This window comes from Leucoraja erinacea, chromosome 36 (genome assembly GCF_028641065.1).
Source record: "Leucoraja erinacea ecotype New England chromosome 36, Leri_hhj_1, whole genome shotgun sequence".
NCBI lineage: Eukaryota > Metazoa > Chordata > Chondrichthyes > Rajiformes > Rajidae > Leucoraja > Leucoraja erinaceus.
Window position 1 is genome coordinate 1,729,829 of NC_073412.1, and position 26,070 is coordinate 1,755,898.

General features: G+C 46.7%; 1 protein-coding gene across 13 annotated transcripts in view; it reads left to right on the forward strand.

Moving 5' to 3' along the window:
* The window catches only part of cd276 (CD276 molecule), a 102,809-nt gene continuing 76,739 nt past the window's right edge, over positions 1-26,070 (forward strand). For 4 of the 13 annotated variants that reach the window (XM_055662909.1, XM_055662910.1, XM_055662901.1 and 1 more), the window contains exons 1-4: positions 543-827; positions 13,635-13,808; positions 21,130-21,480; positions 23,641-23,937. In XM_055662909.1, the coding sequence (XP_055518884.1) occupies positions 13,751-13,808; positions 21,130-21,480; positions 23,641-23,937 (706 nt within the window). In that variant the 5' untranslated portion in view covers positions 543-827; positions 13,635-13,750. Of the gene's footprint in view, positions 456-541; positions 832-13,634; positions 13,809-21,129; positions 21,481-23,640; positions 23,938-26,070 lie in introns of those variants that run through there. The other 9 variants (XM_055662911.1, XM_055662912.1, XM_055662908.1 and 6 more) reach the window with 7 other exon arrangements.

The window sequence follows — 26,070 nt, forward strand, 5'->3', positions numbered from 1 at the left end:
CTGACACTGCTGGCCCACCTCGCCCAACCCAGAATCGGATTGAAATGTGTTTGTGATTTGTGGTGGAGTGGAGTTTGTACATAGTGTAGGCAGGACCAAAGATCCCATAGCAGAGCTCTGCAATAAGATCTTTGGGCAGGACGGAGACAGGGAGTGAGATATGGACCTGCTTTTAGAAACTCCTTCAAACTCTTGCCCTTAAAGTTGCAACCAATGAAAAGTAGCTGAGAACTATTTTTTCCCAGCGCGACACCACCGGCTCCGGGCAAGATTGCAAGAAATCCACGTTGTTTGTTCCCCCCCCCTTGAAGTTTGGACCCTCCGGTTCTGTGTAGGGAGGGTCCCCGCTAAACCAGAGCCCGCTGAGCTTGGCTTTGATCAGCGCCCGGTGTTGGAGCCCCGCGGCCGCTCCACTCGCTCCGGACACAGCCACAGACACAGACACGCCTCGCAGGGTAAGGTCCGCTCTTTTGTCTCCATTAACGTTGAAAATGCTCCAGAAAAAAAAACTGGGAAGAGCTGGAGGGAGGGAGGGCTGACGGAAACGGTGGGGCATAAAGAGGAAGTCTGGTGGATCCAAGCTGAGGATATTTTTGCAATTGAGCTTAAAATGAAATTGCATGTTAAAGGAATATCAGCTTTGAATCAGTGAGCACCGGCAGTCAGTACAACCCCTTTTATTTTTTTCTTTAGTTATAACACATTTGACTCTATTGACTAGTTCACGGTTCCTTTGTGTAGGAAGAAGCTGCTTTAAACAGTGGACACAAAACGCTGGAGTAACTCAGCGGGACAGACAACATCTCTGGAGAGAAGGTCTACTTACTGTAGGTAATGTTTTGGGGTCGAAACTCTTCCTCGTTTTAATAACTGTCTTGTTGCAAGGGGTTGGACAGGCTAGATGCAGGAAGATTGTTCCCAATGTTGGGGAAGTCCAGAACAAGGGCTCACAGTTTAAGGATAAGGGGGAAGTCTTTTAGGACCGAGATGAGAAAAACATTTTTCACACAGTGAGTGGTGAATCTGTGGAATTCTCTGCCACAGAAGGTAGTTGAGGCCACACAGTTCATTGGCTATATTTAAGAGGGAGTTAGATGTGGCCCTTGTGTCTAAAGGGATCAGGGGGGTATGGAGAGAAGGCAGGTACAGGATACTGAGTTGGATGATCAGCCATGATCATATTGAATGGCGGTGCAGGCTCGAAGGGCCGAATGGCCTCTACTCTTGCACCTATTTTCTATGTTTCTTGGGGGATTGTTTCAGGAGCTACTAAAGAACGGTTCTGTGTGCCAGCAGAACTATTTCACCCCCAACTGTATCGGTCTGTAACGAGTTTGTAGGAGTTTGTAGCGATATCGTAATGGCTCGTAATGCTGGCCGTAGGTACTCGTGGCATCAGGTAAGTCGGGACATTTTTTCCAGCCCAATAAAAAATGTCCACGAAGAAAAAAATGGTCGGGATGAAAGAAATTGCAACTTTTTACTCGTAATGGCCCTGTCCCACTGTACAAGTTAATTCCAAGAGTCTCCTGAGTTTAAAAAAAATCAAATTCGTGGTAAGCACGTAGAATGTACGTAGCGGGTACGTCGGAGCTCGGGGATGTCTCTTAGCGGCTCGTAACGCTAACGGCAGGTACTCAGGTAAGCTCGGGAAGACTCGTGAAGATTTTTCAACATGTTGAAAAATGTCCACGAGAGCCCCGAGTACCGATTACTGTAAATCTCCGAGTTCGAATCAGGGGCAAACTCGGGAGAACTCTTGGAAATGAACTCGTACAGTGGGGGCAGGGTTATAAGGAGGGCATCGAAATAGTTGTGGGAATTCGTAGACGTACTTGTAGGAGTTCGTAGATTACCACGTTCTTGATTTTTTTAGGTCCTTTAAACTAGGCAGAGGTTTTGAATTAAGGTGAGAGAGGGAACCTGAGGGGCAACTGGAGTAGTGATGAAGATGTGGGGCCTTGTGGACAGCGAGCATCTCCTGCGGGTGTGGGGACCCAACACAGACAGTGGAGCACATAGTCACCAGTTGCCCCAAACACCGGTTGGCCACCCAATGGTGAACGAGGTCTGATTGATCTGAACGTTGGCCTGGCTCGCCTCAACGGAGCTGCAGGTCTAAAAGACACACGACAGAAGAAGAAGGGGCAACCTTTCTTGTGCTAAGGGGGTGGGCGTTTGGAATGAGGGGGCAGTTGTGGCAGGAACTATCACAATGATTAAAAAAAACATTGGGGCCGGAACATGGATCGGAAAGCTTTAGAAAGGTACTAGATGGGCTAAATGCAGGCAGGTGGGACTAGTGTAGATGGGGCATGTTGGTCGGGGTGGGACTAGTGTAGATGTGGCAGGGTGCTCGGAGTGGAACTAGTGAAGGACGGGCATGTTGGTCGGGGTGGGACTAGTGTAGATGGGTTATGTTGGTCGGGGTGGGACTAGTGTAGATGGGGCATTGTTGGTTGGGGTGGGACTAGTGTAGATGGGGCATGTTGGTCGGGGTGGGACTAGTGTAGACGGGGCATGTTGGTCGGGGTGGGACTAGTGTAGACGGGGCATGTTGGTCGGGGTGGGACTAGTGTAGATGGGGCATGTTGGTCGGGGTGGGACTAGTGTAGACGGGGCATGTTGGTCGGGGTGGGACTAGTGTAGATGGGGCATGTTGGTCGGGGTGGGACTAGTGTAGATGGGGCATGTTGGTTGGGGTGGGACTAGTGTAGACGGGGCATGTTGGTCGGGGTGGGACTAGTGTAGACGGGGCATGTTGGTCGGGGTGGGACTAGTGTAGACGGGGCATGTTGGTCGGGGTGGGACTAGTGTAGGTGGGGCATGTTGGTTGGGGGTGGGACTAGTGTAGACGGGGCATGTGGGTCGGGGTGGGACTAGTGTAGACGGGGCATGTTGGTCGGGGTGGGACTAGTGTAGACGGGGCATGTTGGTCGGGGTGGGACTAGTGTAGACGGGGCATGTTGGTCGGGGTGGGACTAGTGTAGACGGGGCATGTGGGTCGGGGTGGGACTAGTGTAGACGGGGCATGTTGGTCGGGGTGGGACTAGTGTAGACGGGGCATGTTGGTCGGGGTGGGACTAGTGTAGACGGGGCATGTTGGTCGGGGTGGGACTAGTGTAGACGGGGCACGTTGGTCGGGGTGGGACTAGTGTAGACGGGGCATGTTGGTCGGCATGTGCCTTACAGTTCTCCCTGTGACTGCTGGGTTTTATCCGGGTGCTCCGGTTTCCTCCCACATCCCAAAGACCTGTAGGCTAATTGGCCCCTAGTGTGCAGGGAGTGGTTGAGAAACTGGGATACCACAGAACTAGCATCAATGGATTTGGCGGGCCGAAGGGCCTGTTTCCAAGCTGATCTTTCAATCCATCAATTTGCCGTGATGTCTCGTCCACAAGGCACATTAAAGACCAGCAGTGTAATTGGTGTAAAAGTCATTAATTTCCCCCAATATGCAAGCGGGCGTGAGTGTACGATGCTTGCAAGCAACGAGCTGGTGAGACGGGGGTGGGAGATTGCAACCTTCACGTGGTCCGCCCCTGTTTCGACGAATGCAATCAACCTGGCGTGCACAATCAAATAGAACAAGTTGTCCTGCAACTTTAGGCTGTGCCCGCCACATGCAAGGAGAAGACGCTGGTGAGACCAGGAAAGCTACCTTCGGCAATCAGACTTGTGATGAAGTCTTAGCGAGACTTCATCATCCCCTGGCTCTGTGAAAGGAAATTAAAACATGTGCCAGAATTCTTCCCTCTCTATATCATCGTTCCTCAATTGCGATGTGAATAACAGAGTCTGTATCCAAGGCTGTGACCCCACCCATCAGTCCCCGCCAACTGACCTACTTTACATTCTGGCTCGGAAGAGCAGCTTTAAAACCTGCATTCTAGGTTCAAATCCTCTTAGAAACATAGAGACATAGACAATAAGTGCAGGAGTAGAGGCCATTCAGCCCTTCGAGCCTGCATCGCCATTCGATATGATCATGGCTGATCATCCAACTCAGTATCCTGTACCTGCCTTCTCTCCATACCCCCTGATCCCTTTAGCCACAAAGGCCACATCTAAATCCCTCTTAAATATAGCCAATGAACTGTGTGGCCTCAACTACCCTCTGTGGCAGAGAATTTCACAGATTCACCACTCTCTACGTGAATTTTCTTTTTCTCATCTCGGTCCTAAAAGACTTCCTTCCCCTTTATCCTTAAACTGTGTGACCCCTTGTTCTGGACTTCCCCAACATCGAGAACAATCTTCCTGCATCCAGCCTGTCCAACCCCTTAAGAATTTTGTACGTTTCTATAAGATCGCCCCTCAATCTTCTAAATTCCAGAGAGTACAAGCCGAGTCTCTTCCCTCACTGTTCCTCATGATCATTTGTGTTTGCACAGTGAACAGGCAGGGCGGGGACTGCAGGCTCTCGTCTCTGAGTGCTATCAGTAAACCAGACAGCTTTCTACACCAATCTGGTAGTCTTGTAATTATTACCAATGACTATATAAATCGTAGGAGCGGAATTAGGCCATTTGGCCCATCACGGTGGATCTGTGACTCTTCATCAAAACCACAACTGGTGCCAGGCTTCATGGCCTTGGTTTTTGATGCCTCAGATACAGTAAAAAAGTTGGAAGATAGACACAAAATGCTGGAGAAACTCAGCAGGTGCAGCAGCATCTATGGAGCGAAGGAAATAGGCAACGTTTCGGGCTGCAACCTGCTGTTTTAATCAGTATCCAAACTAGCCTGGTCAACATGGAGAGATAAAAATGCTGGAGTAACTCAGTGGGACTCTGGAGAGAAGGAATGGGTGACGTTTCAGATCGAGACCTTTCTTCGGTTTTCGACCCATTCCTTCTCTCCGGAGATGCTTCCTGTCCCGCTGAGTTACTCCAGCATTTTGTGTCTATCTTCCAATTTCTTTACTGTATCTGAGGCATCAAAAACCAAGACCATAAAGCTTGGCACCAGTTGTTGTTTGATGAAGAGTTGACCTCAGTTGTACTTGCTTTCCCTGCCTGGTTTGACAACGTCCTTCTTTCCTACCCGCTGGTCAGCACGGGTTCAGATTAAGGACGGAAAGTGACCTCATCCTGTTATTTTTAGACCTTGCATCTGGAGGAAAAAAAAGCTGACTGTTTCTTGAGAATCCAATCTTGCCTCTCCCTCCCTCACATGCTTTCAAAAAGTAATTGCACTGCGGAGTTGTTGGCAGGAGAAGAATATCGTTGCTCTGAAGAAAGTTAGAGAGTGGCACAGTGGTGCAGCGGTAGAGTTGCTGCCTCACAGCACCAGAGACCCAGGTTCGATCCTGACTACGGGTGCTGTCTGTGCAGAGTTTGTGCCTTCTCCTTCTTCTTTCAAAATCTTTTTATTTGTTTTTTTCAAAAGCAAAATAGCAATGATAAACATAACAGTGATATTGATCCAGAGGGATCAGGGTTACATTAATGGCAGGTAAAACCTAAATATGAGCCCAGTGTCAACATACACATTGAATATAGACTTCCTGGTCTCCATGTAAATATAGTTACGTGTTTAAAAGAGCTTATATGTAAAAAACAAAAAGATTTTTTTTTAAAAAGATCGAAAAAACGAAATAACAAAACACCCCTAAACTAAAGAAGAAGAAGAAAAAAATAAATAAAAACTGAATCTGGACGGCAAAGAGTTTCAACAATTTAAGTCCTTGTTTGTCATCAAGTCCGTTGCACCGTATACCAGTAAAATAATTATAACAGTTGGAGAGGAGACAGTTCATGTCGTATGAAAATGTTGAATAACTCTTCCCCAAGTCCGATCAAATTTAACCAAGGGTTCAACAATGTTTGTGTCTTCTCCCCGTGACCTGCGTGGGTTTTCTCCAAGATCTTCGGTTTCCTCCCACACTTCAAAGACGTACAGGTTTGTAGGTTAATTGGCTTGGTGTGAATGTAAATTGTCCCCAGTGTGTGTAGGGTAATGTTGGTGTGTGGGACTCGGTTGGCCGATGAGCATGTTCCCGCACTGTATCTCTAAACTAAACTGAAGTTGTTTCTTTGCTCTGCCTTTGATACTTCAGTTTGAAGGAATCGGATGGAAGGAAGGACAAGGAATTAGTGAGACTGCCTCACCTTTACACCTGCACCTACTGCTGACACTAATTGAACCTTGCGGGCAGTATTGCAGTGAGTCATGCCCCATACATCCCACAAAGCTTTGCCCACCAGCTGACATCTGTGTGTTATATTGCTCTTAACTCCCTCTAAACGGTGATTATCTGTGTGTGCCTTGTGCTTAAATACATTTGCACTTTGTCAGGAGTGTCGAGAGAAAAAATACAGCGCAGTATTTGGATAGTGTCATTGGAAACATGAGCCACCAGAATGCACACACATAACCTATGTCAAGAGCCAAGAGCTTCTTCAGATCCGATATTGAGGGGCAATCTTTTATCACAAATATTCAGTTTCCCTCCTTTTGATTTTCAAGTCTTTGGAAGGTTGATTGCTCAGGGTTTAGGGCATAAATAGAGTGGATGTGGAGAGGATGCTTCCACTTGTGGGAGAGTCTAGGACTCAGAATCGATGTGTCGAAAGGAACTGCAGATGCTGGTTTACACTGAAGAGTAATTCTTCGGAGTCTGCAGAAGTGTCTCGACCTGAACAGGTCACCTATTCCTTCTATCCAGTGATGCTGCCTGGGGTGGGGAGATTGCAACCTTCATGTGGTCCGCCCTGTTTCGACTAATGCAATCAACTCGACGTGCACAAACGGAAGATCAAATAGAACAAGTTGTCCGACAACTTTAGGCTGTGCACGCCACATGCAAGAAGAAGTGATGCTTTCTGATCCGCTGAGTTACTCCAGTATTTTGTGTTGAGTCTCAGAATTTCGTTTAGTTATTAGAATGTTGGAACAGACTTGTTGGTCTGAAGGATTTTCTCTCAGTTCTATGTTTCTATATCCTTTCATTGGTGTATATTCACCCAAGAATAAAGGGCATTCAGGTGTTGTCATTTAGCTCTTAGGGCTAATGGAATCGAGGGATATGGGGGAAAAAGCAGGAATGGGGTACTGATTGGGGATGATCAGCCATGATCACATTGAATGGCGGTGCTGGCTCAAAGGGCCAAATGGCCTCCTCCTGCACCTATTGTCTATGTTTCTATGTCACAAGCTATATTGGACAGTCTGTTTAGAGACACAGCAGTGAAACAGGCCATTTGGCCCATCAAGTCCATGCTGGCCACTGACCACTAGTGACCACACCAGTTTTAGGTCATCCCATTTCCTCATCCATTCTCTCCACACTCGCGCTGACTACGGGTGCTGTCTGTGCGGAGTTTGCACGTTTGTCTGGGTGCTTCCTCGCACATTCACAAAGATGTGCGGGTTTGTAGGTTAATTGGCATCTGTGGATTGTCCCTAGTTTGTAGGATAGAACTAGTGTGTGGGGGATTGCCCCTTGGTGCAGACATGGTGGGCCGAAGGGCCTGTTTCAATGCTGTATCTATAAACTGCAGGCTTGGTTACTCTCTCTCCATTCTTTTCTCCCCAATGTGACCCATCTACCAATCAACCCCCCCCCCCCCCCACCTGGATCTACCTATCATAGGGTCTTACAGCATGGAAACAGGCCCTTTGGCCCAACCTGCCATAGACACAAAATGCTGGAGTAAGTCAACGGGACAGGCAGCAACAGTCCAGGGATATGGTGAGACGGCAGGAATGGGGTACTGATTGTAGATGATCTGCCATGATCACAGTGAATGATGGTGCTGCCTCGATGGGCTGAATGGCCTACTCTTACACCTATTATCTATTGTCTATTGCATCTCTGGAGTGGAGGAGTGGGTGAAGTTTTGGGTCTAGTCCCTTCTTCACTTGCTAGCAATCCATCATTTTTCTCATTACTGCATTAGCCTGAAGAAGGGTCCTGACCCGAAACGTTGTCTGTCCAATTCCCTCGTTAGAGGGCGTTGGGGTGGTTTGGAGAGCGTTCAAGTGCGTTAGAGGCCGTTAGGTGGCATGAGTACTGTGGAGGTCATTCCAGGTCCTCCACTGTAAAATATTGCGGGAGGAATCCCTGACATGACAGCACATCCAGATGTGAGCCTTCCTACCATTCCATGAGTTCTTGCTCGCAGTTAGTTCTGTATTTAGTTCAGTGTCCGCCTTCATCGCTGACTGCTCACGGTCGACATCTGGAATGCAGTAAGATTCTTTGACTGAGTGCGAGTTTTATGAAAACACTGGAACAACTAAAGGATATTGGCGAGTGAGTTAGTGCTGTCATCAATTAGATATTCCTAAGTATGATCGCAGATGTCAATACTGTACATGTGGCACTGAAGCCAGACCTCTGCAGTGGACTTCCATGGACTCTAGTTTAGTTTAGAGATACAGCGCGGAAACAGGACCTTAGGGTCCACACCGACCAGCGACCCCCGCATATTAACAATTTTTTTTCCCTTTACCGAGCCAATTTACCTACATAGCTGTACGTCTTTGGAAAGCTGCTGAGTTACTCCAGCACTTTGTGCCCTTCTTTGGTATAAACTAGCACTTGCAGTTACTTCCTGCACATTGAACCTGCAGTCCGAGATCTCTACGCTCTACAACACTCCCTACAACATATACAGGGCCCGATGCTTGTGCCTATGAAGCAGGACAAATCCCACCCTGCCAACCACCTCTTCACTCTGCTACCCTCTGAGAGGCGATACAGGTCCCTGAAAACTAAAAAATAGTTCCTACCCATGTGCGATAAAAGAATTTTCTATTTATTTAAAAAAATAAAATTTATTAGAAGTACAATACAGTGGTACAAAAATTATGTTTACATATTACATTCTCTGTACAACTTCCTTTTTTTTTAAAGAAAGGAGAGAGGAAAAAGAGGTTGTGAAAAGTGAGGGATAGACTAGTGAGCGTGAGTGAAAAACACATAAAGAAAAAAGGAATGAGTGAAGGAGAGCAGGAGGGACATTATTCAATCGCCACAAGGAGATTTTTAATATTCTGAATCGTCTTATCTCCCATACGTGAAACGTTTCGGTTTCACGATACTATGTCACCACATGACCGCGATAAAAGGACTTAACTCTAACAGAGAACACTGGGGAAAGCACAATATAATTCGGGGTGCAATATAATGGGCAAAACTCTTTTTAAATGGGCTTTTTAAATCACAATGGACTAAGTGTTCGGCTGGTGACCGGAAGGTAGCCGGTTCGAATCCCGCTTGGAGCGCATACTGTCGTTGTGTCCTTGGGGCAAGACACTTCACCCACCTTTGCCTGTGTGTAATGTAATGTAATTATGTGAAGCACTTTGGGGTCAATGCAAGTTGACTGAAAATGTGCTATATAAATAAGTTTATTATTATTATTATTATTTATTATGTGTATTGTTATGTGCCTTACATCGCCCGGCGCGGCTTTAAGTGGCCGTGGGACTTGCTAGCGCCCGCCGGGGGCTTTGACTTTGACTTTGACTTTGGGAGAGGAATGGAGAGCAGGGGAGAGAGAGACAAGACTTTGCCTTCCATCACAGTGAGCTGGAGATACACTGTGATGGATGTTTGTGTGAATTGTGTTGGTGTGTGTCTTGGTTCTTTTCTTGTATGTCTGCAGAAACCAAATTTCGTTTGAACGTCATGTCAGGTTCAAATGACAAAATAACGCTATTGTATTGTTGCATATGTTATGTGGATTTTGTGTATATGGGAGTCAATGGCTGTTGTGTTTTGTTATTTTTAAACGAAGGAGATGCAATGTGATTTTGCTGCACAGTATTGTACCATCACAAATAACGTATTCGATTCTATTCTCCCCAAGTGAAAGAAAGGCTGGGATTGTTCCCGATGGCCTTGCCAACATTCTTTCCTTAACCAGGAAAACTGATGAACAGTGAGGAATGTTGGCCTGTTGAATTGGAGATATCACTGCCGGCTATAACCGGTGGCGCAGCGGTAGAGTTACATGGAAACATAGACAATAGGTGCAGGTGATGAAGCCGAATTTTAGTTAAAAATATAAGAAGATATTAAATTGGCTTCTGGGCTAGCTTACAGCTTATATTTAGTGTCAAATTAGGCTTGCCTTAGGTTGTGGTGTGTGTGAGATAATAAATCCTATAACATTGTCTCCCAAGTGAGGAAGTGACAGAGAGGAGAAGCTAGAGATATCTTTGAAGTAAGATGCCATAAACCAAATGGCCAATGTTTATGGGGGAGGAGGCAATAAAGGAAGAGAGACATAGCCAGTCACATCTTTGTAAACAAATGACCTATGTTTATGAGGGACCAAATGACAGAGGAAGCAGCGAAAAAGCTAGGGTGGTCTATTTGGAGATAAAATGACCTAAAGCAAATGGCCAATGTTTTTAGTATATCTTGTACCATGTAAACAAAAGGTTTGATGTGATGCATTCTGTGGAAACCTTTTCCTGTACCTCTGACCATGACTAATGTCTGTGGAATGTGCTAAGGGGACAAAAAAACCCTATTTAAGGCAATGTAAGTCTGTTGTTAAGGGAAGAGGACCGAGGATGGTCAAGTGTCTACATTGGTCACTTAGCTGGAAATTCTCGCTCCCTTCCATCGGCCCATGTTAAGTAAAGTTTTGAACTGGTCTACCAAACAGTCTGTGTGGTGTCTGTTTATTAAGAAGCGAACCTGGTTTAGTAGTTATAAAAGTAACTTTTTCACAGGAGTAGAGGCCATTCGGCCCTTTGAGCCTGCACCGCCATTCAATATGATCAAGGCTGATCATCCAACTCGGTATCCCATCCCTGCCTTCTCTCCATACCCCCTGATCCCTTGAGCCACAAGGGCCACATCTAACTCCCTCTTAAATATAGCCAATGAACTGTGGCCTCAACTACCTTCTGTGGCAGAGAGTTCCAGAGATTCACCACTCCCTGTGTGAAATTTTTTTTTCTCATCTCGGTCCTAAAAGATTTCCCCCTTATCCTTAAGCTGTGTGACCCCTTCTGAGACGGGATATTGACCCCAGAATCAGTCTAACATCTCACACCTTTGAAAGGAAGGATCTGACAGATAGACAAACCTTTGAGGTCCTTTGGCAGCTTGCAACCCCAGCCCTATGAATATCGATTTCTCTATAACTCCGTAACCCTCAGATAGACACTAAATGCAGGTCAAGGGGAGAACGCACAAACTCCGTGCAGACACTAGAATTTAGAAAATTGAGGGGGGATCTTAAAGAAACTTACAAAATTCTTAAGGGGTTGGACAGGCTAGATGCAGGAACATCATTCCCGATGTTGGGGAAGTCCAGAACAAGGGGTCACACAGTTTAAGGATCAAGGGGAAATCTTTTAGCACCGAGATGAGGAAAACATTTTTCACACAGAGAGTGGTGAATCTGTGGAATTCTCTGCCACAGAAAGTAGTTGAGGCCACAGTTCATTGGCTATATTTAAGAGGGAGTTAGATGTGGCCCTTGTGGCTAAAGGGATCAGGGGGTATGGAGAGAAGGCAGGTACAGGATACTGAGTTGGATGATCAGCCATGATCATATTGAATGGCGGTGCAGGCTTGAAGGGCCGAATGGCCTACTCCTAAAGGATTTGAGTATAGGTTCTTGAAGGAAATAGGCAACGTTTCGGGTCGAAACCCGGAAGGGTTTCGTCCTGAAACGTTGCCTATTTCCTTCGCTCCATAGATGTTGCTGCACCCGCTGAGTTTCTCCAGCACAGCCATAATCATATTGAATGGCGGTGCAGGCTCGAAGGGCCGAATGGCCTACTCCTGCACCTATTGTCTATGTTTCTAAGAGCTGAGTGGTAGCACTGGCAGATTTTTCCCCACGAACAGGGTCTATTTTAGTGTTACATTTCAGTGATTCTAATAAATGGGGCCACAGTTTTGGAGTCTCGTTGCTGCAGTGCTGGAAGTGTATTAGCCATCCAAGATCCTGCTCCCTATCGCCACCTAATGATTCTTGCTGGTACACAAAATTGCTGGAGAAACTCAGCGGGTGCAGCAGCATCTATGGAGCGAAGGAAATAGGCGACGTTTCGGGCCGAAACCCTTGCTGGAAGGTTTAGTTTAGTTTGGAGATACAGCGCAGAAACAGGCCCTTCGGCCCAACGTGTCCGTGCCGACCAGCGACCCCCGCACACTAACACCATCCTACACACACTAAGGAAGAATTTACTATTTTAACTGAAGCCAATTAACCCACATCTTTGGAGTGTGGAAGGAAATCGGGGAACCTGGAGAAAACCCACGCGGTCCCAGGGAGAACGTGCAAACTCCGTACAGACAGCACCTGAGGTCAGGATCAACCACGTGTGTCTGGTGCTGTGAGGCCCTGTGTTATATCCTTTATCAGATCCTTGATTCAGATTCAGATTCAATTTTAATTGTCATTGTCAGTGTACAGTACAGAGACAACGAAATGCCTTGAGATGAGGAGGTTTTTTTTTTTTTAGCGGTATAGATACACTTTTAAAGAATAGGCAGGAACGTTGATTCACGCCAATGATCTTGGTGAATGAGGAACAGCCTCAGAAGGCTGAGTGGTCTGTTTGAGCAAAATGCTCCCCGTATAATCCCATCACTTTGGTTATGTTTCTCAAGATGTAGCACAGAACGCCATAGGAGATCCTTCTTCCCTGTGGCTATCAAGCTGTACAACTCCTCCCCACCCCACCCCCCTTCTAGCGTGGGGTAGACTGAGACTGACTCCTCTCCCCCCCTCCTCCCCAAACCTTTCCACTTATCACTTTAATTTAGTGTTTATAATGGTTGAACACAAACTCAAACCCGATGCTAGGGTCGGGTGAGTGGGTGTAGGGAAGGAAGTGAAAAAGTTACTTTTATAACAACTAAACCAGGTTCGCTTCTTAATAAACAGACACCACACAAACTGTTTGGTAGACCAGTTCAAAACTTTACTTAACATTGGCCGATGAAAGGGAGCGAGAATTCCAGCTAAGTGACCAATGTACACACTCGACTGTCCTCGGTCCTCTTCTCTGAACAACAGAATTACATTGCCTTAAATAGGTTTTTTTTGTCCCCTTAGCACATTCCACAGACATTAGTCATGGTCAGAGGTACAGGAAAAGGTTTCCACAGAATGCATCACATCAAAGGCCTTTTGTTTAAATGGTACAAAATATACTAAAAACATTGGCCATTTGCTTTAGGTCATTTTATCTCCACTTCCCTGGTTCTTCTTTGTCACTTGGCCATCTGCTTTATTGCCTCTTGCTTCAAAGATGTGACCAACTATGTCTCTCTTCCTCTATCACCTCCTCACTTGGGAGACAATGTTATGGTATTTATTATCCCACACACTGCAACCTGAGACAAGCCTAATTTGACACTAAATATAAACTGTAAGCTAGCCCCGAAACCTATTTTAATTTTTTCTTATTTTTGTAACTTTATTTGGCTTCATCAGAAGGGCAGTGGGATAAATCTCCGCTTCTTTCACTTCTTCATTCGTTTTTCTCTTCTCTTTTTATAAAAAATAATAATTTAGTGTTTCATGTATCTCGTGTGTTTATGACTGTTGGCAGATCAATTTCCCTCCTGGGATAAATAAAGTTCTATCGTATTGTATGTGGATTCCTTAACCCATGGTCACCAACTGCTTGTTTGTCCAATCCTGCAGACACTTGGTCGATGTTGTTGTCGGGGTCGTGAAGGGCAGAGCATCGTCAGACAGGCAGATCTTCTAGACGATCTTCATTCTGCCTTCATCACCAACACTCCCCACCATCCTCAGCGATGCCCTTCGCCATCTTCCCGCTGTGTTTACTGCCTCTACTGCTGGGACTTTGCAGAGGTAAGCCGCAAACTTTGCATTGCATTCGCCTGCTCGCCCTCAAAGGCACAAGGCAGGCCCAGGCCCTTTGGCCCAACTCGTCCACACTGACCGATTGTTAAGGGCTTGGGCACTCTGGAGTTTAGAAGGATGAGAGGGGATCTCATTGAAACATATAAGATTGTTAAGGCTTGGACACTCTAGAGTTTAGAAGGATGAGAGGGGATCTCATTGCAACATATAAGATTGTTAAGGCTTGGACACGCTAGAGGCAGGAAACATGTTCCCGATGTTGGGGGAGTCCAGAACCAGGGGCCACACACAGTTTAAGAATAAGGGGTAAGCCATTTAGAACGGAAACACTTTTTCTCACAGAGAGTGGGTGAAGCTGTGGAATTCTCTGCCTCACAGAGGGCGGTGGAGGCCGGTTCTCTGGATGCTTTCAAGAGAGAGCTAGATAGGGGTCTTAAAAATAGCGGAGTCAGGGGATATGGGGAGAAGGCAGGAACGGGGTACTGATTGGGGATGATCAGCCATGATCACATTGAATGGTGGTGCTGGCTCAAAGGGCCGAATGGCCTACTCCTGCACCTATTGTCTATTGACCATAATGCCCTTGCAAGCTTTCCATAAGACAGAGGAACAGAATGAGGCCATTCAACCCATTGAGTCTACTACGCTATTAAATCATGGCTGATCTATTTTCCCACAGGACTCCATTCTCCTGCCTTCCCCCATAATCTTCCTAATCAAGTACCTATCAATCTCCGCTTGAAAATACCAAATTTGACCTCCGCAGCCGTCTGTGGCAATGAATCCCACAGATTCACCACCCTCTGGCTTAAGAAATTCTTCCTCATCTCCTTTCTAAACCAAGTCTTACAACTTTCCAAACGATCGATGGGTTAGCTAAATAAACTTTCCTGGGATTTCCTTGCTTCATGTATGAAAAGGTTGGTCATGACCAGGCTGGCTCGATCATGTTGGTTTGTTGTTTCCAGGTGAACTGAGAAAATGTGATAAAACTTTGTGTGCTATCCTTTCAAATCATGCTGTACATGAAATTAATCAAACCACACTGAGGTAGGGCATGAAGAAGGGTCTCGACCCGAAACGTCACCCATTCCTTCTCTCCAGAGATGCTGCTTGTCCCGCTGAGTTACTCCAGCATTTTGTGTCTGTCTTCAGTGTAAACCAGCATCTGCAGCGAACATACACGCACAGACGTGCGACACACACACACACACACACACACACACACACACACACACACACACACACACACACACACACAGACAACATACAGACAACACACACACACACACACACACACAGACAAACACACAGACACACACACACACACACACACACACACACACACACACACACTACACACACAGACACACACATACAGACACACACACACACACATACACTACACACACAGACAAACATACAGACAACACACACACACACACACACACACACACACACACACACACACACGCACACAGACATTATACACACACACACACACATTATATACACACATTATACACACACACACACACATTATATACACACATTATACACACACACACACACACACACAGACAAACATACAGACAACACACACACACACACACACACATTACACACACAGACAACACACACAGACAAACATACAGACAACACACACACACACACACGAGCTAGAGTTCAGATTATAGTGTTACAGAACTATAGCTTTACAGTTACAGAGGAAGTGCAAGAAAAAAATGCAAGTACCACAGTATGGTAGGGTGGAAGATTGGGAAGACACCCTAGCTAATAGTGTAAGGAAATGGTCGAACTGTTGATCTACAAACTTGTTCTTGCATGGCACAAACAACCAAAAACAACACACAAGTGGTGTGTGTGTGCGAGTGTGTGTGTGTGTGTGTGTGTGTGTGTGTGTGTGTGTGTGTGTGTGTGTGTGTGTGTGTGTGTGCGAGTGGGTGTGTGTGTGTGTGCGTGTGTGCGTGTGTGTGTGGTGTGTGTGTGTGTGTGTGTGTGTGTGTGTGTGTGTGTGTGTGTGTGTGTGTGTGTGTGTGTGTGTGTGTGTGTGTGTGTGTGTGTGTGTGTGTGTGTGTGTGTGTGTGTGTGTGCGAGTGCGTGTGTGTGAGAACGCTGGCAATTGGGCGAGTGCGTGTGTGCCCGTGTGCATGCGCGGGGGAGTGTGTAAGAGGGTGTGTGCTAGTGCGTGCGCATGTGCACACGCGTGTGAGAATGCGCGGGGGATTGTGTGAGGGTGTGTGTGTGTGCACGCGTGTGCGTGCAAGTGTGGGCGTGCGAGTGTGTGCGAGTGTGCAAGGGCACAGATGAGTGAGAGGAGCGTGACTGGTGCAGGTTGAACGAGTGTGTGTTGCAGTGAGTAATGGAAGCAAGGTGTGGGTGACAGATCACACAGCAGTATCTGCTCCTCTGCTGCAGCCCTGTCACTGGCAAAGGCAAGAATGATGTGGTGTTTGTAAAATGTATTTTAAAGATGGTTCCCATGCTGTGATTACAGTCGCTATCCATCGTCTGACCTAGTTATCCATAACTATAATATACCACCACTGCCACATTCCATATCCACAATCCATGGTGTCTTTGCGTTCCTGACCTTAGTCTTAAAACAATGATGTGTACCGTCCTGCAGGGACTGTCTGCTGTAAAATATAGTCCCTGTGAAAGCGCGAGTGAAAGACTATCATTCTATCTTGCAGCAGTAATAATAATACAGGCTGCCTTCTCTTCTCTAGTTTATGGCATTTCCAAAACCCCTCAATCAAATAACTCTTAAATTACTTATTTGAACCGTGCACAATCACAGGTTTGTGACACTTCTACGGGAATACTCTTCAGGTAGAAGTTCACTGGTTCAAGTCCCGCACCGGCTTTAAATCTTGTCAAGGGAGGCCACGGTGTTGCAGTGGTAGAGTTGCTGCCTTATGCCCCTGTCCCACTTAGGAAACCTCCATGGAAACCTCTGGAGACTTTGCGCCCCACCCAAGGTTTCCGTGCGGTTCCCGGAGGTTGCAGGTGGTTGCCGGAGGTTGCAGCTAGTGGAAGCAGGTAGGGAGACTGACAAAAACCTCCGGGAACCGCACGGAAACCTTGGGTGGGGCGCAAAGTCTCCAGAGGTTTCCGTTCAGGTTTCCTAAGTGGGACAGGGGCATTACAGCGCGTGCAGCGCCGGAGATCCGGGTTCAATCCCAACTACGGGTGCTGTCTGTACGGAGTTTGCACGTTCTCCCCGTGACCTGCACAGGGTTTCTCTGAGATCTTCGGTTTCTTCCCACACTCCAAAGACGTGCAAGTTTGTAAGTTAATTGGCTTGTTGTACGTGTAAATTGTCCCTAGCGTGTGTTACTCAGTTACTCCAGCATTTTGTGTCTATCTTTAAGGTTTCAATTGACGACACAAATGTCTGTCTCCACAGACGTTGCCTGGTCTGATGGCTATAACCATATAACCATTACAGCACGGAAACAGGCCATCTCGACCCTTCTAGTCCGTGCCGAACACATAATCTCCCCTAGTCCCATATACCTGCGCTCAGACCATAACCCTCCATTCCCTTCCCGTCCATATAACTATCCAATTTATTTTTAAATGATAAAACGAACCTGCCTCCACCACCTTCACTGGAAGCTCATTCCACACAGCTACCACTCTCTGAGTAACGAAGTTCCCCCTCATGTTACCACTAAACTTCAGTCCCTTAATTCTCAAGTCATGTCTCCTTATGACTATGTTCAACAAATTCCAAATTAATTTAGATCTCTATCATTCTGTTGCCTCCTGTTTTGGCATTGAAGAACTGTGTAATTAACCCTGGGAGGAGATAAACACAGTGTTGAGAAAATACAGGCTATGGATAGTGGGGCTGTGTGGGGTGAAATTGCATTTAAAAAACGCACTGGAATTTTTGATCTGTAAGGAATATTGAAAAGTATATGTAGACATTAGGAACTGCAGATGGTGGTTTATTTTAAAAAAAAAGGCAAAGTGCTGGAGTAACTCAGCGGGTCAGGCAGCATCTCTGGAGAACATGAATAGGCGACGCTTTGAGCTGCGGCTTTGCCTGCGATAGCTGGTGGGGCAATGGTGCCAAATTAGTACCGGTAGATGATCTGCAGATCTATCAGAGGAAGGATATGCTGGCCTTGGAGAGAGTCCAGAGGAGGTTTACAAGAACGATCCCAGGAATCAGAGGGTTTACCTATGATGAGCGTTTGTCGGCATTGGGCCTGTACTCGCTGGAGTTTAGAAGAATGAGTGGGGAGGGGCGGGGGCTGATTGAAAAGTACAGAATAGTGAAAGACTTGGATAGAGTGGATGTGGAGAGGATGTTTCCACTAGTGGGAGAGTCTAGGACTAGAGGCCACAGCCTCAGAATTAAAGGATGTTCTTTTAGGAAGGAGATGAGGAGGAATTTCTTTAGTCAGAGGGTGGTGAATCTGTGGAATTCTTTGCCACAGTTGGCTGTGGAGGCCACAAGTCAGTGGATATTTTGAAGGCAGAGATAGATAGATTCTTGATTAGTGTGTGTGTGTGTCAGAGGTTATGGGGAGAAGGCAGGAGAATGGAGTTGGGAGGTAGAGATAGATCAGGCATGATTGAATGGCAGAGTAGACTTGATGGGCTGAATGGCCTAATTTTACTATCACTTATGACCAGGCAGCATCTCTAGAGAGAAGGAATGAGTTAGTGTTTCTTCTATCTAACTTCAATCGTGGATTTCTCGGTGATGGCAGCTTTCTCTTTAATTTGCAGTAAAATATTTCTAATAACCACCCACTTGAGCAGGTGATGGGATGTGTGTGATCACACAGTGGCCTGTAGCACAGCTGGTAGTCAACACATTATTATTATTCATCCAAAGACAGAAATATTTGTCTGATGAAAAGGAATCAGTAGCTCAGATGGAAAGCTGGTATCTTTGGTGTTAGGTTTTAGAGATACAGCGTGGTAAACAGGCCTGTAGAGTCTGCACCGACCACACATTAACACTATCCTATACACAAGGGGTTGCCAACATTACTCATCCCGTTTGCCCCAGGCAACTTTAATAGCACATATCAAAGTTATTTTCTTTTTTTGTAAAGTATTTTTATTAGAAGCATGTACACAAATAATAGTGAGTGACAATTTAATTACTGATTTCTTACAAAGCTTCAGTTTTTAACAATGTTATTTTCATTTATTTATCAACAACTAATAATGAACAGATACCGCACCGATCAATGAGAACAAATATCCAGAGTTACCCCTGGGGCTAAATATACTGTAGGTTGGGAAACCTTTATACACACTATACACACACTACGGACAATTTACACACACACCAAGCCAGTGGATCTACTAACCTGTACGTCTTTGGAGTGTGAGAGGAAACCGAAGATCTCGGAGAAAAGTCACGGGGAGAACGTGCAAACTCCGTACAGACAGCGCCCGTAGTCGGGATCGAACTTGGATCTCCGGTGCTGCAAGCGCTGTAAGGCAGCGACTCTACCGCTGCGCCACCGTGACCGCCCTAAAGTTGTCTCTCTCTGGTGCTGGGATGACCTTCGGACGAGAGAAAATATTTTGTGCTTGCACGAGGTTTGATTCACACCCTGGTGCTCTCTGTTCGACACTTTGCAATTTGTAGGCTGGTGTTGCTCCCAGATTTGCCAGCCAACCTGCTGTAACAAATGGTGGCTATCACCAGCGCTGGCAGGTCATTACCAGAGTAACAGACACAACTGTAACAGCAGCGGGATTATCTGCATCATCTCCACACTGTTACTCACCGCTCCATGTCCGACCTCTTATCTTGCTGCAGATGAGTAACGTTAATGCGTTATTGACTGAGTAGAGAGCGACGGGCTTGTTGGCAGATGGGACACGGGACGGGTAGCGTTGCAAAGATTATCGCAGTGGTTGGATGAGGCTATCCATTAAGTTAACGCTGGCGGTGAATGTAATAACACGCTGGTGCAGCGGTAGTGTTGCTGCCTTACAGCGTGTACAGACAGCACTCAGAGTTACTCCAGCACTCTGTGACACGTCACTTATCCATGTTCGCCACATATGCTGCCTGACCCGCTACGTTACTCCAGCACTCTGTGAAACGTCACCTATCCATTTTTCTCCACAGATGCTGCCTGACCCGCTGAGTTATGGTGCAGCAGCATCTATGGAGCGAAGGAAATAGGCAACGTTTCGGGCCAAAACCCTTCTGGAAATAGGCAACGTTTCGGTCCGAAACCCGGAAGGGTTTCGGCCCGAAACGTTGCCTATTTCCTTAGCTCCATAGATGCTGCTGCACCCGCTGAGTTACTCCAGCACTCTGTGAAACGTCACCTATCCATGTTCTCCACAGATGCTGCCTGACCAGCTGGGTTACTCCAGCACTCTGTGAAACGGCACCTATCCATGTTCTCCACAGATGCTGCCTGACCCGCTGAGTTACTCCAGCACTCTGTGTGTCCTTTTACAAAATAAACTAAACGCTGACCAAAACTAAAATGTCCAGCGACGTTGGTGCTGTTGTCAAACATGGCTTTTGACTCATTCGCAAAGAATTACACGCAGCTAGACTTAATTTCCGCACCTTTTGCCAAACGCTTCAGAAACTAAAATCCTTGGCAAATGTTCCGTCCTCAGAAGCTGCCCGAACTCATGAATCTTTAATGTTAATCCCCAGTTTTTATTTCAAATCCCATGCGCTTTGCAGTTAAGCAGGAACTTGGAGCCCAGAGGGGAAGCTATCTAATGATTGCACGATACTGTATGGAGTAATCCCACACAAACTGGGACTCTAACTTAACTTAACCATGGAGTGTGAGCCTGTTTTATTCATCGTATTAATTATACAGTGAAGCCTTATGGAACCATCATCATCAATGAGGAATATTAGAATAACTCGAAAGTCTTGCAGATATCTGGAATAAACCAGCAGCATCATTGCATTTTACCGGGCTGCATCACAGCATGGTTTGGGATGTGGGAGGAATCTGGAGCTCCTGAAAGAAACGGGGATAACATGCAAACTCCGTACAGACAGTATAGAATCTGTATAGAGTTTGTGTGTTCTCCCTGTCTCCACGTGTAAAAGTTTCATGTATTCAAGAGAGATAGCTAACGGAATCGAGGGATATGGGGAGAAAGCAGGAACGGGGTACTGATTGTGGATGATCAGCCATGATCATATTGAATGGGGGTTCTGGCTCGAAGGGCCGAATGGCCTCTACTCCTGCACCTATTTTCTATGTTTCTGTTTTGTGCTGCTGGCTTCCTTCACTGATGAATTCTCTTTCAATGCTTGCAGGAGCTCTGGACATCCAGGTTCCAATGGACCCAGTGATTGCCCGCTACGGGGAAGACGTGACACTGAACTGCACGTTCACCAGCGAGGGCAACTTCTCCCTGGGGGATGTGAGTGTGATCTGGCAGCTGACAGAGACCAAGACCATGGTGCACAGCTACTCGCAGCAGTGGGAAGTGCAGAGCGACCAGGCGGACAGCTTTGTCAACCGGACCGCACTGTTCATGGACCAGCTGGGCAAGGGCAACGCCTCGCTGCTGTTGAGGAATGTGAAGATTGAAGATGAAGGCAGCTTCACCTGCTTTGTCCGTGTCCTAGACTACAACAGTGCCCCCATCATGCTCCAACTCGCAGGTACAACACTATCCTAAACATACTTCCAAATGTGACGTGGAACATAGAATGTTACAGCACAAAGATACAGGAAAGATATTGTCAATCTTCAAAGGGTTCAGTAAAGATTTAAAGCCCTGTCCCAGGGTACGAGTTCATTCCAAGAGCTCTACCTCCCGAGTTTGCCCTGATTCGAACGCGGAGATTTACGGTAATGTCCACTCGTCGGTACTCGGGGCTCTCGTGGACATTTTGCAACGTTGAAAAATCTTCACGAGTCTTCCCGTGATTACCTGCCGTCAGCGAGTCTTCCCGAGTACCTGCCGTTAGCGTTACGAGCCGCTAAGAGACGTCCCCGAGCTCCGACGTACCCGCTACGTTCATTCTCCGCGCTTACCACGAGTTTGATTTTTTTTTAAACTCGGGAGATCTCTTGGAATGAACTCGTACCGTGAGACAGGGCTTTTACGAGGATGTTGCCAGGACTAGAGGGTGTGAGCTGCTATAGGGAGAGGTTGAGTAGGCTTGGGTCTCTATTCCATGGAGGATGAGGGGGATCTTATAGAGGTGTATAAAATCATGAGAGGAATAGATCGGGTAGATGCACAGAGTCTCTTGCCCAGAGTAGGGGAATCGAGGACCAGAGGACACAGGTTCAAGGTGATTGGGAAAAGATTTAATAGGAATCTAAAGGGTAACTTTTTCACACAAAGGGTGGTGGGTGTATGGAACGAGCTGCCAGAGGAGATAGTTGAGGCTGGGACTATCCCAATGTTTAAGAAGCAGTTGGATAGGTACATGGATAGGACGGGTTTGGAGGGATATGGACCAAGAGGAGGCAAATGTGTAGCTGGGACATGTTGGTCGGTGTGGGCGAGTTGGGCCAAAGGGACTGTTTCCATACTGTATCACTCTATGACACAAGAAGTTACCCTTCGGCCCACAATGTCTGTGCTGAACATGATGTCAAGACCATCTTTTATCTGCCTGTCTGAGATCCATTTCCCTTCATTCCCTGCAAGTGTGTCAATCTAAATGCCGCCAAAATATCTGCCTTCACCACCACCCCTGGCAGCGTGCTCCTGGGATTCATCACTCTCTGTGTAAAAAATGTGTAATCACTCTCTTCCTATTTGATTGTTCCATCCTAGGGGAAAAGGCTCAGGCTGTCTACCTTATCTACGCATCTTATTATTTTATATACTATTATCAAGTCTCCCTTCAATCTTCAACATTTTATGTTTGTTTGTGATAGGAGCAGAATTTGGCCATTCGGCCCATCAAGTCTGCTCCGCCATTCAATCATGGCTGATCTATCATAAAAACATAGAAACATAGAAATTAGGTGCAAGAGTAGGCCATTCGGCCCTTCGAGCCTGCACCGCCATTCAATATGATCATGGCTGATCATCCAACTCAGTATCCCGTACCTACCTCCCCCAACATCGGGAACAATCTTCCTGCATCTAGCCTGTCCAACCCCTTAAGAATTTCTCCCTCCTATCTCTCCCTCCTAACCCCATTCTCCATAACCCCTGACACCCGTACTTATCAAGAATCTATCTATCCTTGCCTTAGAAATATCCATTGACTTGGCCTCCACAGCCGTCTGTGGCAAAGAATTCCACAGATTCACCACCCTCTGATTGAAGAAATTCCTCCTCATCTTCCTAAAGGAACATCCTTTAATTCTGAGGCTGTGACCTCTAGTCCTAGACTCTCTCACTAGTGGAAACATCCTCCCCACATCCACTCTATCCAGGCCTTTCACTATTCGGTACGTTTCAATGAGGTCCCCCCTCATCCTTCTAAACTCCAGCGAGTGCAGGCCCAGTGCCGACAAACACTCATCATATGTTAACCCACTCATTCCTGGGATCATTCTCGTAAACCTTCTCTTTCTTATTTATTAATTCATCCTAGATTAACCCAAAGCTGCAGCTTCTTATTAGACAAAGAAACATAGACAATAGGAGCAGGAGTAGGCCATTCGGCCCTTCGAGCCAGCACCGCCATTCAATAAGATCATGGCTGATCATCCAGAATCAGTACCCTGTTCCTGCTTTCTTCCCATATCCATTGGTTCCATTAGCCCCAGGAGCTAAGTCTAACTCTCTGTTGATGGGGCACGAGCCCTCAGATGTGGGTCCACCATGCTGATGCTCCTACCTCTTCTTTCAGCCTCTTACTCCAAGCCCAACCTGCACCTGGAGCCCAGCAAGAACCTGAAGCCTGGAGATGAGGTGAGCATTGCGTGCCATTCCTCAGGGGGCTACCCGCAGGCAACGGTGCTGTGGTTTGACGGGAAGGGGGGCAACGTGACGGAGAATGTCAGCACCTCGCAGGTGGCCAACGAGCGGGGCCTGTTTGAGGTGAGCAGCGTGATGAGAGTCACCCTGGAGCCCAACAGCTCGTACAGCTGCACGGTGAGGAACAAGCTACTGGGAGAGGAGACCCATGCTGCAGCGACAATCACAGGTCAGTCCCACCTCACCACCACGCCCAACACCCTCCTCTCCTCTCCTCTACCCACCAATGCTAACATGCACATCCCACACGGTATGGAACAAGCTGCCAGAGCAGGTAGTTGAGGCTGGGACTATCCCAACGTTTAAGAATGGTCCCTGTGGCTAAAGGGATCAGGGGGTATGGAGAGAAGGCAGGGTTGGGATACTGAGTTGGATGATCAGCCATGATCATGTTGAATGATATTGTACTCGCTAGAATTTAGAAGATTGAGGGGGGATCTTATAGAAACTTACAAAATTCTTAAGGGGTTGGACAGGCTAGATGCAGGAAGATTGTTCCTGATGTTGGGGAAGTCCAGAACAAGGGGTCACACAGTTTAAGGATAAGAGGGAAATCTTTTAGGACTGAGATGAGAAAAACATTTTTCACACAGAGAGTGGTGAATCTGTGGAATTCTCTGCCACAGAAGGTAGTTGAGGCCACACAGTTCATTGGCTATATTTAAGAGGGAGTTAGATGTGGCCCTTGTGGCTAAAGGGATCAGGGGGTATGGAGAGAAGGCAGGGTTGGGATACTGAGTTGGATGATCAGCCATGATCATATCGAATGGCGGTGCAGGCTCGAAGGGCCGAATGGCCTCTACTCCTGCACCTATTTTCTATGTTTCTATGTAAGAAACAGTTAGACAGGTACATGGATAGGACAGGTTCGGAGGGATATGGACCAAACGCAGGCAGGTGGGACTAGTGTAGCTGGGACATGTTGGCCGGTGTGGGCAAGATGGGCCAAAGGGCCTGTTTCCACACTGTATCACTCTAAGACACTATCTGCCGCCTGAGATCAGATGCCATTACTGAAACCCGAAATGAGACGAGAGTAATATCTGGTGAAAATTGTGATTTTCGTAAGCTTATTGGATTTGAAAAGCTCCACTTAATGCCGTGTAAGTTCGAGGAGGGCTGTTTGAATCTGTATTTACAAGCACACATGCAAAATGGTCTTAAAAGACATGATTGTTACTGTGTGATTGATGTGGAATCCACTGGGTCCTGGGCCCTGTCACATTGACATTAGATCAAAGGTTTGATTGATGGAACCTTCTGGTTCATTCCGCAATCATCTATCTTGCCCGTTAATGGCTGAGTGTGTAATCCCGCTGATATTAAATGCCGTTGACTAGCCAAATATTAAGGGAGCTAAACTGACAGGGAAACTTTAGACGAAGGAACCTGGCCTCTAACAAGGTGGAAATATCCACCTGAGACCCATCCCTGAAGTCAGCCTTTAGTTCTGTTAACATACAGAGGGAATTATTAACTAAATGCTACATGTATAAAGCAAGTTGGAAGAGCAACGTGTTTGAGGAATATAGAATTCTACAGCGGAAATGTTCCATCTGGAATCCCTCTGGTTTTAACACTAATGGAATGAAAGGATATATTTAAGGCAGAGATGGATAGATTTTTGATTAGTGCGGGTGTCAGGGGTTATGGGGAGAAGGCAGGAGAATGGGGTTAGGAGGGAGAGATAGATCAACCATGATTTGAATGGCGGAGTAGACTCGATGGGCCGAATGGCCTAATACTGCTCCTATCACTTAAGACCGGATAGAGTGGATGTGGAGAGGATGTGTCCACCAGTGGGAAGTCTAGACCATAGGTCGTAGAAACATAGAAAATAGGTGCAGGAGTAGAGGCCATTCGGCCCTTCGAGCCTGCACCATTCGCCATTCAATATGATCATGGCTGATCATCCAACTCAGTATCCTGTACCTGCCTTCTCTCCATACCCCCTGATCCCTTTAGCCGCAAGGGCCACATCTAACTCCCTCTTAAATATGTCATAGCCTCAGAATTAAAGGGCGTTCCTTCAGGAAGATGAGGAGGGATTTCTTTCGTCAGAGGGTGGTGAATCTGTGGAATTCATTGCCACGGAAGGCTGTGGAGGCCAAGTCAGTGGATTTTTTTTTTAAATGCTGGAGTAACTCAGCGGGTGAGGCAGCATCTCTGGAGAGAAGGAATGGGCGATGTTTCGGGTCGAGACCTTCTTCAGATTGGTGTCGGGGAGAGGGTGGGACAAGGAAAATACTGTAAGTACAGACAGTAAGACTAGTGGGAGAACTGGGAATGGGGAGGGGATGGA